The 17,748-nt window shown below is 37.6% G+C and overlaps 1 protein-coding gene across 6 annotated transcripts in view; it reads right to left on the minus strand.

The window, feature by feature from the left end:
- EPB41 (erythrocyte membrane protein band 4.1 (elliptocytosis 1, RH-linked)) overlaps positions 1–17,748 on the minus strand; it is a 256,505-nt gene that overhangs the window by 121,384 nt on the left and 117,373 nt on the right. For all 6 annotated transcript variants that reach the window (XM_006862207.1, XM_006862203.1, XM_006862206.1 and 3 more), the window contains one exon: positions 3,133–3,175. In XM_006862207.1, coding sequence (XP_006862269.1) covers positions 3,133–3,175 — 43 coding nt within the window. The remainder of the gene's footprint in view (positions 1–3,132; positions 3,176–17,748) is intronic.

Raw genomic sequence — 17,748 nt, forward strand, 5'->3', positions numbered from 1 at the left:
AAAACTATGAGGAAACTCACAAGAAAGAACACAAAAAGCATGAACTCAACAAAGGAAGGCACACAGAACAAAGAAAGCAGCAACACCACAAAAAAGCAAACATAATGACAGCAATTAATCCATACCTATCGATAATTACACTGAATGTAACATATTAAATGCACCTGTTAAGAGACGGAAAGTGGCAGAATGGATAAGGAAACAAAACCCTTCAATATGCCGTCTGCATAATTGCCTAACCATCGAGAATCATGGCCCAGCTAATTTGACACATACTTTTTTGAGGGGGAGCTAAGCGTGGGGGCAGGTCATAATTCAATCTGTGACACTGTCTAATCCTCTTAGTGGGCCACAAGTACCTTATTTTCATAGTGTGACCCCATCATTTGGTGGGTATTACAAGACCATAGCTAGAAAGGTCATATAAAAACATCCATGACGTGCAAAATCACAGGCATATACTCACATATGCCTTCCTATACATATTTATGCACATCAAGACTTTGAACTGGTTTGACCACCCTGCTAAGAATTTATATTTACAACTAAGATATACTGAATCAGAATCTACATTTTAACAAGACCCCAAGGAGACTCTTACGTATACATGTAGGTGTCTGTATTACTTATTCACAATACAATGGAGCTTCAAAAGTTTGTGGACCAATGGAATTAAAAGATGTATATGTACACCCATTGACATCAGGTTGCTTCTGATGCATAGTGACCCTGGATAGGGTTTCTGAGACTCTAAGTCTTTATATGAGCAGAAATCTTCATTTTCTCCTGCAGAACAGCAGGTGAGTTTGAACAGTCAACCTTATGGCTAGCACTCCAAAGTTTATCATACAACATCACCAAGGATATGTGTGTGTGTGTGTATAGTCCTGGTGTGGCACCACAGGATAAGCACTGGACTGCAAGGTTGGTTTGAACTCAGTGATCCTGTATAAGGTTTCTGAGGAGTGGCTGGTGAGCCTGAATCGCCAACCCTGTGGTTCACAGACTAGTGCTGATCCTACAGTGAAACACTAGGAGTCTTTAGTTTCTGTTAAGGACCTGGGTTTTTATTTTTTAATTACAAAGACATAAGTGCTTTACCTTAGCAAGAGATGTTTTTCTGGCCTGGAAGATAATCTTCTAGATACTTTTCTCTAGCACAATCATATGTTTCTGAGTAATATTGAATATTATAAATATTTTTATTTAAACAGGCTAGAGTTAAGGTTTTCTTGTCAGGTTTCAAATATTCTGAATTTTTTTTGCTCTGACTTACATTTAAAAACAAGCTTTTTATAAGTAGGGAGAAATATAAAGAGTTGTCAGTGCACAGGAATGCTTTTTTCTATTTTAAGAAAGTTAAAGTCGTTATAAGCAAAGTCTAAAGGAAAGCATTTCACCATAACAAAAGTGTTTTCTATTCAGTCACAAATGAAAAATGAAAATTGTCTTTTTGAGTTAAAGCTTTCTAACCATGATGAATTACCACTATTGCATTTCTTAGAAGTTTCCTCAAAACTAAATTAAAAAGGGCATGTAACCTTAAACAAGAAAAAATTTCTCCATACTGATGTGGTAGTGGTGGTGGTGTGCCGTGGAGTCGATTCTGACTCATAGCGACCCTGCATAGGGTTGCCAAGGCTGTAAATATTAACGGGAGCAGAAAGCCTCATCTTGCTCCCATGGAGCAGCTGGTAGTTTCGAACTGCTGACCTTGAGGTTAGCAGTCCAACTTGTAACCACTACGCTACCAGAGCTCCTTCCATACTGATGTAAGTAAAATTAAATCCTCAACAACTTAAATATTTTTTCCATTTTGTCGTGATGTTTCTTCTTGGTCTAGATGTGAGGATTTTTGCATTTTCTGCAAATACTGACACAGAAAGATGCATGTGATGTAAGGAAAACAAGTAACAGAAGAATAGGTATGCCATGAATTTATGTGTTTAAATATATTTCTATCTGTAACTATGCTGTAGTTGCTGTTAAGTGCCGCTGAGTCAGTTCCAACTCATAGCGATCCTGTATAGGTTTCCAAGGAGTGGCTGGTGAGCTTGATCCGCTGACCTTTCAGTGAAACTGACATTGCAGTTCAACACATTAACCCACAGTGCCATACCAGGACTCCATCTATAAAGATTGACCATAAGAAATGTAAATAATAATAATAGTTTTCCATTCCTTAGCTAGCCCATTGGGCCTGAACTGAAAAATTCTAACCTATGCTTTGTTCAACCTAGAAATACTTATGTTAGGACAGCAATTCAAACAGAGCATGCAGCACTAACATGAGCTTTGCTGTTGTTGTTGTTAAGTGCTGTTAAGTGGGTTTTGATTCACAGCAACCCTGCAGGGCTTCTGAGGAGTGGCTGGTGGCTTTGAATCGCAGACCTTGTGGTTAGCAGTCCACTAAACTAGAGGGCTTAAAGATAGGATATAAGTCACAATGTCAGAAGGACTACTGGCAAGTAATTATCATTCTCCCATTCATTTCTTCTTCCCCAGTCCCCTTACTACAATTTGGAAAGAGGTTGTAGAAATGGGAATAATTAATTACAGGCAAGAAAATATGGAAAAAGCCCAGAGCAATGTAAAAAGAACAGGATAGAGCACTAAACTCCTAATAGTAGCTACTGTCGTTTTGATCACTAGCATTATAATAACTGACTCCCATAGCCTTTTTCTCTTTTCATCTTTGTTCTTTTTCACCTTCTGCTACTCTCAACTGATCTTTATCTTCCCCAATGTTGCCTGTTGCTGTTGTATGCCATGGAATCAGTTCCGACTCATGGCAGCCCTGTATAGGGTTTCCGAGGCTGTAAATCTTTATGGGAGCAGAAAGCCTCATCTTTCTCCCATGGGGCAACTGGTAGTTTTGAACTGCTGACCTTGAGGTTAGCAGTCTAACTCGTAAGAAAAATACCAAGATCTGACCTATATAGTAATAGTACCTACTTATGCTGTATCTTTCTATTATGGAATCTCCTCCTTTCAGGGGAAGGTTTTATCTCAATTTTAAAGTCACATGCAATAGTCATGATTCTAAAGGAACTCACTGTCAGAAAAATGGCAGGAAATCCCTTGATCTACTGAAAGAAAGAAAGAACTATAAAAAAGGCTTTATCCACTTACCATGAACCTGCTTTTTTATTTCTTTGGCAGAATCCAGCCATGTCTGTAAAAAGAAGAAAAGGCATTCACACAGATCTCCAAAACATCAACAACAGAGTACCTGAAGCAGGACCATGGACCATCTTCAAATAGTGCTTCCATACCAACCTACATTTATCTCAATAGTCTCTGAATTAGAATTGCATAGTATAGTTAAGGAAACTTAATGAGTAGAAAAATAGGGGACTATTGGTCTTGAATCATAGGCTCCATCCACTACTATTTTTTGGCTGAGTGACTTCATACAATAGTATGCCTCTGTACCTCAGTTTCTTCATGCATAAAATGGGATATCAGTGACAGTAGTAGCAGCAGTGGCTTCATCATAGTTATTGTGAAAATTAATATATATAAAACTCTCGGTAAACAGCAAATGCTAAATGAGTGCTTACAATGTTTATTATTCTATAAAGACTAGCAAAGATATACAACCAGGATTAATTGACATCATCCAAACTTTCCCTTTCCCTTGAATCTCTGGTCTGCTTCAGGCTTTCTATGTACAACATCTCATATGATTTGTGCTCAGGAGTCCTGGTGTGGCACCATAGGGTAAGCACTTGACCTCAAGATCGGTTTGAACAGCAAGGTCAGCAGTTCAAACTCAGCATCCACTCCTCAGAAACCCTATAGAGAGTTGCTATGAGTCAGAACTGACTTGACAGCACTTAACAACGTCTAATGAATGAATAACTATTAAATTTTCCTTGAAAATTCTTGCCTACAATAATTGTCTCCTTTCACCCTTCTCCAACTCTGCTTAGAGTCTGCATATCATTCAGATAGGGTTCCTCCACCTATAGAGTGGTTGTGGTTGTGTGCCACCAAATAGGTTCTGACTCATAGTGACCCTGTATAGATTTTCCAAGGCTGTAAATCTTTATGAGCAGAAAGTCTCCTCTTTCTTCAGTGGAGTGACTGGTAGGTTCGAACTACTGACCTTGTGGTTAGCAGCCCAGATCGTCATCCACTAAGCTACCAAGTTTCCTTACCTAGCAAAATAATGGCACTTGAAAAGAGTATTACCATTAACATCTCTTACAGGTCCCTTGTTGTCAAGTGCCATCAAGTTGTTCTAACCCATAGAGACCCTGTATAGGGTTTCCAAGGAAGGGCTGGTGAACTTGAACTGCCAACATTATGATTCAAACCAACTCTGCAGTCCAGCATCTTAACCCACAATGCCACACCAGAACTCTGAGAAGATGTTTAAAGACAGAGATTTCTAAATTTAATTGTTTAAAAGCATTTTTACTGAAGTAGAAGATACATTCAGAAGATATACAAAACATAAGTAGATAGACCAATAATGTATCAAAGGGAACATAAAGGAATATATGTTACTAGCACTTCAGGAACCCCTCTGATTCCTCCTCCCAATCTTCATCCCTTCCCTAAACCTAAAGGTTCAAAACTGAATTTTAATAGCATTTAGAAAAGAGGAGTAAGGTGCTTGCTCCTCACCCTCCACAAATAAGGGCAGAGCATAGAGGAAGCATTTCATTTATTCTACCCAAGGAATGGGCTTGAATACTACAATCTTATATCTGATTATATACCATTTTGCCTGTTATATGAAGACATTCAAGACAAAAGAAAATTAGCCATAGAGTAGGAATTGTTTTCCTTTTATAAAGTTCTACCCACCCATCTCTGCAGTTAACAAAGAAGATAAAGAAATATTAGGGGGCTTCAAAAAATTCATGGAAAATGGAATTAAAATAATGGATTTTTAGTCCCCTTGTATGTTAATTGTTGTTATTGTTAAGTGCCCTCAAGTTGGTTCCAACTCATAGAGACCCTGTATAGGATTTCCAAGGAGTGGCTGGGGAGCTTGAACCGCTGACCTTACAGTTCAAACCAACGTTACAGTACAGTGCAATAACCCGCAGCACCACATCAGGTCTCCTGCATGTTAATAAATACCACTTAGTAATAAAATTGCTCTATAGTGTAAAATTTCTGGTGTGGCACTATAGGATTAGCACTAGAATGCAAACTGCAATGTCTGCAGTTCAAACCCACCAACTGCTCCTCGGAAATCCTATACAGGATCCCAATGATTCAAGGGCCTTAACAACAATAATAGTGTAAAAAAAGCTCCTGGATAGTAGAAATGATTACTGCATTTGGATGCTAACTAAAAGGTTAGAGGTTCAAATCTACCCAGAGGTATTTCAGAAAAAAGGCTGTAAAATCAGCCATAGAAAACCCTATAGAGCAGTTTTACTCTGACATACATGAGGTCATCATGAGTTGGAGTCGACTCAACAGCAACTGTTTTTTTTTAATAATGTAAAAATTAAGCACACACTTGTTTAAGCCCTGTCAGGAAGGGAGGGACCTGGATGTTTTGTCATTAGCCTCTCATTTAGACTGAATAAGTTTTAGTGGCTGTCAAATCCGAAGTCAAAGAAGACTTTAAAAGACTAACTGGTAAAGTTTGTGGAACCAATGAGAATCTTGGTTTATACCATGTAATCTAGAACTCTTAATGAAGATTACTTTCTACTATTTTTGAATAGGCATCTTTCCAGCATAGTGAAGCAACCCCACCTTTTCTTGTTTAATTAAAAAAAAAAAAAAAAAAAATTATTGTGAATTGAGTGAAGATTTACAGATAATGATCATCAGTTTTACATTCAACAAATACACACTTTATTTCATCTCAATGATTATGAGGATTCTTGTTTTCCTTACACTGAGGTGCAATCCATACTGAAGGCTTTGCTCTTTGTCAGTAAATATTTAAAGTCCTCTTCACTTCCAGCAAGCAAGGTTGTGTTATCTATATATCCCAGGTTGTAATGAATCTTCCTCCAATTCTGATACCACATTCTTCTTTATATAACCCAACTTATATTATTTGCTCAGCATACAGATCGAATAAGTATGCTGAAAGGATACAACCCTAGCACACACCTTTCCTGATTTTAAGCTATTCAGTATCCCTTTGTTCTGTTTGAATGACTGCTTCTTGATTTATGTACAGGTTCCACATGAGCACAATTAAATGTTCTGGAATACCTATCCTTTGCACTGTTATCCATAGCTTGTAATGACCCACAAAATCAAAAGCCTTTGCATAGTCAATAAAGCACAAGCAAACATATTTTTGGTGTTCTCTGCTTTCAGCCAATCCATCTGATGTCAGCAATGATATCCCTAGTTTCATGACCTCTTCTGAATATGGCTTGAATTTCTGAAAGTTCCCCAGGGATATACTGCTGCAACCAATTTTGAATGACCTTAAGCAAAATTTTACTGGTATGTGATTTTAATTATAATGTTCAATGAATTCTGAGTTCTGTTGTGTCACTTCTCTTTGGAAGGTACACGTATGGATCTCTTACAATCAGTTGGATAGGTAACTGTCTTCCAAAATTCTTGGTATAGATGAGCAACAGTTTGCTGAAATATTTCAATTTGTATTCCATCAATTCCTGGAGTCTTGTTTTTTGCCAATGCCTTCAGTGCAGCATGAACTTCTTCATTCAATACCATAGGTTCTTGATCCTATGCTACCTCTTGAAATGGTTTAACATCCGCCATTTCTTTTTTGGTGTGGTGACTCTGTGTATTCTTTCTATATTCTTCTGATGCTTTTTGCATTATTCCATACTTTGCTCATAGAATCCTTCAGTATTATAACCCAAAGTTTGAATCTTTTCTTCCATCCTTTTGGTTTAAGAAATACTAAGCTTGTTCTTCCCTTTTGGTTTTCTAACTCCATGTTGCACATTTCATTACAATACTTGACTTTGCCTTCTAGAGCTGTTCTTTGAGGTTTCTGTACAACTCTTTTACTTCATCATTTCTTCTATTCACTTTTTTTTTTAAGCTTTTATTGTGAATTGAGTAACAGTTTACATGGGAGAACATTGGTTTTGCACTCATCCTATAGTATTTTGTTTCATTGCAATGATTACAATACCTTCCATGTATCATCATTCAACAGTATTTGATTCTATTCCCTCTGTTGTTGTTTTTTTTTTTTGGACATACACAAAAACACTTGGGAATATAGAATCATTTAAACAACCCAGGGACGCATTCTGCAAGCCTGCCTTCTGCCAGCACACATCCATTCTTTTTCCGTGAGTCTAGAGTCCTCAACTGCTCTATCTCTCCATGCCATCATTTCTGCCTTCATCTTTGGTGTTGCTGCTTCTCTGGATAGGGTCCCACATTCCACTCATGCTCTTCTTCCTTGATGGCCCTAGGGTCCTCTGTTCCTGGAATGTAAGATTAACTACTCCCCTGTTTATGTTACAAAACTTATACTTTTACAGTTGTGACAATTGCAATTAGTCATGATAACAATTACTCACTATTGAATCATAAGAATCTTATCCCCATCTCCTGTCACCAGACTCACCTAGACTAGATGAAAACTATTCAATACGGATTCTACTTTCCCCTGAAAACTCTGAAATTAAACTCCCTCTTAAAAACTTGTAAGCCAGTCACTTCAAGCTTTTATAGTCCCTTTCCCCCATTTTAGGTAGCCAATGTCTAAGTTGCCCATTCCTATCAACCCTGTGTACAGAGAGTATAGTTTTGATCCTTGATGTGAAGACTCTTTACCTCTTAGTTGGTATTATGAGCTAATACAACCATAAGTATAGGTCAAGTTCATCAAATTGTAGCTATTTACACTTGTTTCCTTCATCAAATTTCTTTATCTTCCTCTAGTAGAGTTCTGATCATCAAGTCATCGAAGCTAGGCCCAATGGGTACTATCTGCAAGTTTGGGGGTTCTTGTGCATCTCCCCTTACTTCAATTCAGCTGGATGCTTCACTATGAGCTCTAGCCCTCTGTGGCTATGTCCTTGTCCATAGGCTTAGGAGTCCCCGGGTCTTACCATACTTCAGACCAACCAGCCCTTCCTCATCTCTCTCTTATCTTCAGGTCTATGGGAGTCTATGTCTTCCATTCACTTTTTTTTTTTTTTTTTTTTAAGTTTTTATTGTTAATTGAGTGATAGTTTACATGAGAGAATATCAGCTTTACACTCATCCTACCATATTTTGTTTCGTTGCAATGATTATAATCCCCTCCATCCATCATCATTCAACAGTATTTGCTTCTATTCCCTGTTCTTTTTATTTATTTATTTTTTGGATGTACAAAAAAAACACTCAGGAATATATAGTCATTCAAACAACTGAAAGGCATACCCTGTAAACCTGTCCTGGCCGCCAGCTCACAACCCCACTCCCTCCATGAGTTTAGAGTCCCCAGCCACTCCATCTCTCCATGTTGTCATCTCTGGCATCGCTGCTTCTCTGAATAGGTCCCACACTCTGCTCCCACTCTTCTCCCTTTATGGTACCAGGGTCCTCTGCTCCTGGACTGCAAGATCAACCACTCCCCTCTTTTTGTTACAAAAACATCTACCTTTACATTTGCAACTCAATTCACTTTTGCTTCTCTACATTCAAGAACAAGTTTTAGAATCTCTTCTGATATCCATTTTGGTCTTTTCTTTCTTTCCTATCTTTTAAATGACCTTTTGCTTTATTCATGGATGATGCTCTTGATGCCATTCCACAACTCTTCTGGTCTTCAGTCATTAGTGCTGAATGCATCAAATCTGTTCCTGAGTAACCCCACCGCCACTGGCCAAATTAACGTCACACCCCTGGAGGAGATGCAGCTATCACATTCAGCCCTTGTTACCATCACTGCAACCATGAGCAATGAGGCTGAGACCCAACAGCGGCACACCACTCCTCCTGCCACCTGGGCAGCAATGACCTGGATGACCTAATGCTAGTGGCTCCTGCTGAAAAATTGAGGACAGAAAGGTTATCTTGTTAGTGCTATGTTAGAAGATACACCCCTTACATTGGAAAGCACTCAAAATATGACTGAGAAAGAGTTGCCTAAAATTAGAGTTGACCCTAGTGAGGTGGTTGAAGTAACACTTCCAGGATATCCATTAGTAATTAGAACATGGAATGCACAAAGTATGAAAGGAGGAAAATTGGAAGTCATCAAAACTGAAATGTAGCATGTCAATGTCAACATTCTAGTAATAAATGAGCTAGAATGGACTGGTACTGGCCATTTTCAATCTGGCAATCATATGATCTACTATTCTGGGTATGACACATTGAAGAAGAATAGTGTTGCATTCATCATCAAAAAGAATGTTTCAAGGTCTATCGTGAATTACAAAGCTGTCGGTGATAGATTAATATATATACTCCTACAAGGAAAACAAGTTAATACAATTATTATTCATATTTACACACCAGCACTAAAGCCAAAGATGAGTGAATTGAAGAGTTCTACAAACTGCTGCATCCAAAATTGATCAAACATGTAAGAAAGATGCACTGACAGATCCTGGTGATTGGAATGTGAAAGCTGGAGAACAAGAATAATAACCAGAAGTAGGAAAATTCAGCCTTGGTGACAGAAACGAAGCCAGAGATTGCAATGGCAGAATTCTGCAAGGCCAATGGCTTATTTATTGGAAATACTTTTTTCAACAACATAAGCAACAACTATGTACATGGGCATCACCAGATGTACTACACAGGGATCAAATCGACTACCTCTATGGAAAGAGACAATGGAAATGTTTGTCATCAGTCAAGACAAGGCCAGGAGCCATCTACAGAAAAGAACATCAATTGCCCATGTGCAAGTTGGGGTAAATGCTAAAGAAAAACAGACCAACTCCACAAAGGCCAAAGTTTGACCCTGAACGCATCCCTCCTGAACTGACACCATCTCAAAAAATAGATTTGGTTCACTGATCACCAATGACTGAAGAAAAGAAACAGATTTGATGAGGAAGAAAATACTTGCAAAAAACTAAAAGCAATTCAAATTTTCATCAACAGTAGAATGAATGCATTGTGGTATATTCACAGAGTATATGATACATTTATGTATCTTTGAAAATCTTTCAATTGACAAACTGGTCTGGTACTGTTGTTGTTGTTGTTGTTAAGTGCCGTAGAGTCAGTTCTGACCCATAGCGACCCTGTACAGGGTTCCCGAGGGTGTAAATCTTTACGGGAGTAGAAAGCCTCATCTTTCTCCCGCGGAGCAGCTGGTAGTTTCGAACCGCTGACCTTAAGGTTCGCAGCCCGATTCGTAACCACTACGCTACCAGAGCTCCACCAGAGATAAAAATTTGAGTACCTTCCTTATATAGATGATTGATGAATCAAAGGAAGTAGGTGAAATCACTCAGAGAACATATAGTAGAGTGAAAAGAAAGAAACTAAGATAGATTCTTGGGACACACAAACATTTAAGGGGTGGAGAAGAGCTGAAAAATTAACTGAGGAGAGATCAAAGGGAAGGGGAAAAGTTAATAGAAAGTTACAAGGATGAAATGAAGAATGCTGCCAAATGGACAATATGAGAACTAAAAATTGTTAGATTTATCTTGGCAAGAACAGTTTCAACAGAAGAGTAAGGGTAGAAATCAAAATGCAATGAGTTATACCAAACTTACATGAAGATGTAGCACACAGAAAGGAGTGCTCATTCACTGCTGGTGGGATTGTAAACTGCTAAAACCACTTTGGAAAGTGTTTCTACTAAAGCTAAATATCTGCCTTCCCTACAACCTAGCAATTCTACTTTAGTACTATTATCAACAGAAATGTGTATGATAAGCTGTGCATGCACTAAATGACATTACAAGAATGTTCCTAGCAACAGTGTCTATAAAAGTACCAAACTGTAAATATGTCAAATGTCTATCAACATTAAATTGAGATATAGTCATACAATGAACATAGCAGTAAGAATGAATGAGCTATTGCTATCTGCAACATGGATGAATCTCAAGAACATGATATTGAACAAAAAAAAGCCAGACCTCAGAGAACATATTGTATTATTCTACTTATGTAAAGTTTAAAATCAGGCAATTAATTGATGATGATAGATGTCAGGAAGAGGTTACTTTTAACAGGGGTTAGGTCAAAGTAGTGATTGTTATGGGTGGAGGTATTAACTGGGGCAGAGGGTCCACAAATGGAGCTTCTGAGGTTTTGGTAATGTTCATTTCTTGATTTGGGGGGCATTTACACAGATGTGTTCACTTGATAAAAATTTTTTTGACATATACATATATGATTTATATACTTTCTGTATTATTAATGCCTGTGAGGAAATAGAGAAAGCATGTGTAAACTAATCTCTCTAGGAGCATGGTTGTGAGGGGAAGGAGAAAGAAAGGCTTACAGGTAGAAGAGAGAGGCAAAACTTAATTTATAAAAAATAAAATATTGAAAGGAAAAAAGTTAGAGAACTGTGTTTTAGTAATTATTTTACAGCCCTCCCTAAAACAACTTGTTTCTATTTGAACACTTACAGTGGTAGGGGTTCTCTTTCAAGGAGTCCATTTTATCAATTTTATCTTGTGAGTTAAATACAATAATATATTAAACATAATTTAAGTTTGGACATTTAAAAAGTTACATTCCTTCTCAAGGTTAAAGAGAACAGTTTCTAAATAACAAAGAGATGAAGAATAGTTATGTTCTGGTACAGATCTGCATTCATTCAACCCAAGTTTTGCAGGTCTCCCATGTGTTCTATCTCAAAACACCTCTCACATGTTGTTCCTTCTACTTGGAGCACTCTGCCCTCATCTCTTCAACTGGATGATTCCTGACCATCTTTTATAATTCAGCTCTGATGTTACCTCTGCAGAAAGTCCTTTCTGACTCTCTACTCTATTTGGGTCTCCACCTTACTGATGTCCCCTAGTCAATTTGGAGCTCCTTAAGGAAATATTATGTCTTTTATAGTTCTGTCCAACACAAGGCATATGCTAACTACTCAATAAATGTTTCATGAGTGAATGAGTAAATAAATTAACAAACAAATGAAGATACTGAAATAGCCAGGGTAGAGATGATACAAATTGTGATTGGGACAATGGCCTTTTAGGGGGTAGAATAAAAGCTGTTAGTATATTTTGCAGCAATTACAATCATAATGTTCTAAGAAAGAACTCCATGCCCTAAATTGGACATCAGTTTCCTTATCAGAAGCAATAGTATGTTTACACATATAGTTTATACAATGGACAAATTGTTGACTTATGAGGTGAAAGACTTATCTGTAAATTCTAGGAATTTGTCTTTCTTAACTTAAAAAATAACCAATGTTTATGCTGCTTTTAGGATACTGACTTCATATCACTATACCAATATATGTTTATAAAACATCTTTGTGGGTTTTTTTGTTAGGTCCCATCAAGCCAGTTCCGACTCATAGTGATGCTACAGACAATAGAACGAAACTACTTGGTCCTGAGCCATCCTCACAATTGTTGTTATGTTTGATCCCATTTTTGCTGCTACTGTGTCATCCTCTTTTTCACTGACCCTCCACTTGCAATGTGTTGTTTGATTTCTTGATTGCTGCTTTCACGAGTGTTGACTGTGAAACCAGGCAAAATAAAGTCTTTGACAACTTCAATTTTTTGTCCATTTATCATGATGTTATTTATTTATTCAGTTGTGAGAATTTTTTTTCTTTACATTAAGGTACAATCCATATTGAAGGCTGCAGTCTTTGATTTTCATCAGTATTTCAAGTCCTCTTCACTTCCAGTTAGTAAGGTTGTGTCATCTGTTTATTGAAGGTTATGAGTCTCCCTCAAATCCTGATGTCATGTACTTATTCAAATAACTCAGCTTCTTGTGTTATTTGCTCAGCAATAGTTGATCAGATTGAATAAGTATGGTGAAAGACTACAATCCTCACACACCATTCCTGATATTGTACCACTCAGTATCCCTTTGTTCTATTCTAACAACTGCTTCTTAGTATATGTACATGTTCCTCATGAGCACAAATACAGTGTTCTGGAATTCCCATTATTCACAATGTTATCCATAATTTGTTATTATCCACACAGTCAAGTGCCTTTGTTGTTGTTGTTGCTAGGTGCCATCAAATCAGTTTCAACGCATAGCAACCCTATGCACAACAGAACCAAACACTGGTCCTGCACTGCACCATCTTCACCACTGTTGTTATACTTGAGCCCATTGCTGCCACCACTGTGCCAATCCATTTCATTGGGGGGGAGGGGATTTTTTTAATCTTTTTTTTTTTTTTTATCACTCTCAACTTTACCAAACATTATATCCTTCTTCGGGGACTGGTTCCTCCTGATGATACGTCTGAAGAATGAGAGAGGAAGTCTTACCATCCTGGCTTCTAAACAACATTCTGGCTTGTACTTCTTTCAATACAGATTTGTGTGTTCTTCTGACAGTACTTTAAATATTCTTCTACAACTCTTAACTCGGGTCTTTGCACATTTCATTATAATACTTTACTTTGTCATCTAGAGCTGACCTTTGACATTTTCTGTTCAGCTCTTTAACTTTATCATTTCTTCTAGTCTTTAGCATCTTTGTTCTTCAAGAGCAAGATTCAGAGTCTCTTCTGAAATCCATTTGGTCTTTTCTTTCTTTCCTGTCTAGATTTCATCCACAAATCCTCTCTTCATCATTAGTGTCTAAGACATAAAATCTGTTATTGAGATGGTCTCTTAAATTCAGGTGGGATATATTCAAGGTCATATTTTGGATTTCATGAATTTGTTTTAATTTTCTTCAGCATTAACTTGAACTTGCATATGACCAATTGATGGTCTGTTCCACAGTTAGCCCCTGGCCTTGTTTTGACTGATGATATTGATGATATATGTCATTAATAAGTTGTTGGCCTTGCAAAATTCTATTATGTGATCTCCAGCATTGTTTCTATCACCAAGGTCATATTTTCCAACTACTGATCCTTCCTCTTTGTTTCTAACTTTCACATTCCAGTCACCAGTAATTATCAATGTATTTTGATTGCATGTTTGATCAATTTCAGACTGAATAAGTTGGTAGAATTCCTCAGTTTCTTCATCAATGACTTTAGAGATTGGAGTGTAAATCTAAATAATAGTCATATTAATTGGCCTTCCTTGTAGGCTTGTGGATATTATCCTATGACAGACAGCATTGTACTTCCAAGACAGATCTTGAACGATGAATGTGACACCATTCCTCTTCAATTTGTTGTTCCCAGCATAGTAAACCATATTAATTGTTGTATTCAAAATGTCTAGTACCAGGCCATTTCAGCTCATTACTGCCAAGGATATCACTCTTTATGCATTCTACTTCATTTCGATGACTTCTAGTTTTCATAGATTCATTCACATTTCAATTATTAATGGATATTTACAGTTATTTCTTCCCATTTTCAGTTGTACCACATCAGTAGATGAAGGCCTAGAAAACTGTGTTCCATCCACATCATTAAGTTCAACTCTACTTTGAGGCAGCTCTTCTGCAAAGTCGTATTTTGAGTGCCTTCCATCCTCAGGGGTTCATCTTCTGGCGCTTTAATAGATAATGGGCTGCTATAATTCATAAAGATTTCAATGGCTAGCCATTCTAAAGTCATCTGCCTCTCTTTCTTCCTAGTCTGTCTTAATCTGGAAGCTCCACTGGAAACAGTCTACCACAGGTGACCCTGTGGATATTTAAAATATCAGTGGAATAACCTAGCATCACAGCAACTTATAGCTCTATAGTACAAGTAATTTTTTAGGTACTAAAAAAGTCACATTTAAATTGACCAGAAATGTCAACCAAGTTAAGAGCCCAAATGTAGCCTTCCTATTCTACAAGTATATTGATAGAATTCATCTTAGTATTTGTAATTTACCAGGCATCACAGATACCGATAATCACTGGTACTTGTCATCAAAGCCAATCACACATCAATGGAAAACAATTAATCCTTGCAGATAATAGTAAAATAAACTCTTCACACTCTTATTTGATATTCATTCCACTTCTGTTTGTTTTTTGCCTTCACAAGTTTCTTGTAAGAAAAAATGACCAAATCCTTATGAATATGATTGATTCTCCTTTCACAGTTGATTGTTTTCTAGAGGTAAGGAAATTCACCCATACAGAAAATGGAAGAAACAATCAAGATAAAAGACCATATTAAATGTAATTAAATGTAATTCTAATTTAAAATACTCATTATTTCCTGGAAGAACTCAAAATGTTATGCTTAGAAAGGGAATTTGTAGGGAAAGGAGAACAAATGTGGGTGGAAAAATAAACTTTGATTCATTCATAACTAATTGTAAGTAAGAATAAAATGTAAGAAAGCAAGCATTTAACTCATATAACTTGGATTCATTGTGCCAATAAATCTCTCACAGGGCTATAGATGTCTGTTTTCTGACTACTTTTCCTCTGCTCTTGCCAGACAGTCTGGCAACAGGCCTATTATTCTGCAAACAGCACAGAAGTCATTCTATGTGAGGACAAGTCAATTAACTTTCCTCCTTATTATACAAGTCTGTCTCATGGAGATTACCTAAAAGGTACTCAATTGTCTTTAAACAAAACATGCAGATCCAGACATCCTTATGGAGGGAAATTACACATACGAAGGACAAATCTTTACATACACCAAAAGAAGGTATCAGAGACTGATAATGGAAAAAGGAAAAACTTTTTGTCTCTTAGTGTATTATGGTGGGTTGTCCAAAGTGCGTTGAAGGAATTGTCAAAGAACAAGGCACCAGGAATAGATGGAATAAAAATTGAAATGTTTCAAGAAAGTGAAGCAGCATAAGAGGCACTCACTCATCTCTGCCAAGAAATTTGGAAGATAATTATCTGGCCGACTGATTGGAAGAGATCCATATTTGTGCCCATTCCAAAGAGAGGTGACCCAACAGAATGCGGAAATCATCAGACAATCTCTTTGATATCTCAAGCGAGTAAAGTTTTGCTAAAGGTAATACAGAAATGGCTACAATCATACATTGACAGAGAACTTCCAGAGGTTCAAGCCAGATTCAGAAGAGGCCGTGGAACAAGAGATATCATTGCTGATGTTCAATGGATCTTGGCTGAAAGCAGAGAATATCACTAGGATGTTTACCTCTGCTTTATTGACTACGCAAAGGCTTTTGATTGTGTGGATCACGACAAGCTATGGACAACATTGAGAAGTATGAGCATTCCAAAACACTTAATTGTACTTCTGAGAAATCTGTACCTGGACCAAGAAGCAGTTGTTCCAAGAGAGCATGGGAACATGGAATGTTTTAAAATTGGGAAAGGTGTGCGACAAGGTTGTGTCTTTCACCATATTCAACCTGTATGCTGATCAAATAATACGAGCAGCTGGGTTCTATGAAGAAAAACGTGGTGTCAGGATTGGAGGAAGACTCATTAACAACCTGCGATATGCAGATGATACAACCTTGCATGCTGAAAGTGAAGAGGACTTGAAACATTTACTGATGAAGATCAAAGAGCACAGCCTTCAGTATGGATTACATGTCACTCTCAAGAAAACAAAAATCCTCACCACTGGACCAATAAACAACATTCTTATCAACGAAGAAAAGATTGAAGTTGTCAAGGACTTCATTCTTCTTGGATCAACTATCAACATTCACGGAAGCAGCAGTCAAGAGATCAGACGACGTATTGCATTAGGCAAATCTGCTGCACAGGAACTTTTTAAAGTGTTGATGAGCAAAGATGTCAGCTTGAGGACTAAGGTGTGCCTGACCTAAGCCATGCTATTTTCAATAACCTCATATGAATGCGAAAGCAGGACAGTGAATAAGGAAGTTCGCAGAAGAATTGATGCCTTTGAATTGTGGTGTTGAAGGAGAATACTAAGTGCCATGGACTGCCAAAAGAACCAATAGATCTGTTTTGGAAGAAGTGCAGCCAGAGTGCTCCTTGAAGGCCAAGATGGTTAAACTTTGTCTCTCATACCTTGGACATATTGTCAGGAGGGAACAGTTGCTGGAGAAGGATGTCATGCTGGGTAGGGTGGAGGGTCAGAGAAAAAGAGGAAGACCCCCAATGAGATGGATCAGCCAGGTGGCATCATTGATGGCATCAAGTTTGGCAGCGGTAGTGAGGTTGGCCCAGGATCGGACATTGTTTCGTTCTGCTGTGCATGGGGTCGCTATGAGTCGGTTCCGACTCGATGGCACCTGACAACAACAACTACTTTCTCTTGTGTAACATGTATTGCACCAGCAATTAATATATCCTTCACACTAAACTGTAAGATCCCGACTATTTGCAATTTTCGCTTGATTGCCCAGGAAATAATTCAGTCTTCTGAAGTAAATACTTGACTTTTTAACCTTTCTTTCCTCCTTCATTCTCTCACCCTTTCTTTTGCTTCCTTTAAAAGTCAGCAACTTTAGGCTGAAAGAAAAGGTCAGAATCGTTGTATGGCTGGTTCAGTAATACCAAGAGGCAGTAGTTAGAACAGAACATAGGGATACGGAATGTTTTAAAATCAGGAAAGGTGTGTGTCAGGGTTGTATTATTTTATCATACTTATTTCATCTGTATGTTGAGCAAATAATCTGAGAAGCTCAATTATATGAAGAAAAACATGGTATCAGGATTGGAGGAAGACTCATTAGCAACCTGCAATATGCAGATGATACAACCTTGCTTGCTGAAAGTGAAGAGGACTTAAAATACTTATTGGTGAAGGTTAAAGACCACAGCCTTCAGTAT

This window comes from Chrysochloris asiatica, unplaced genomic scaffold (genome assembly GCF_000296735.1).
Source record: "Chrysochloris asiatica unplaced genomic scaffold, ChrAsi1.0 scaffold00047, whole genome shotgun sequence".
NCBI classification, from domain to species: Eukaryota; Metazoa; Chordata; class Mammalia; order Afrosoricida; family Chrysochloridae; genus Chrysochloris; species Chrysochloris asiatica.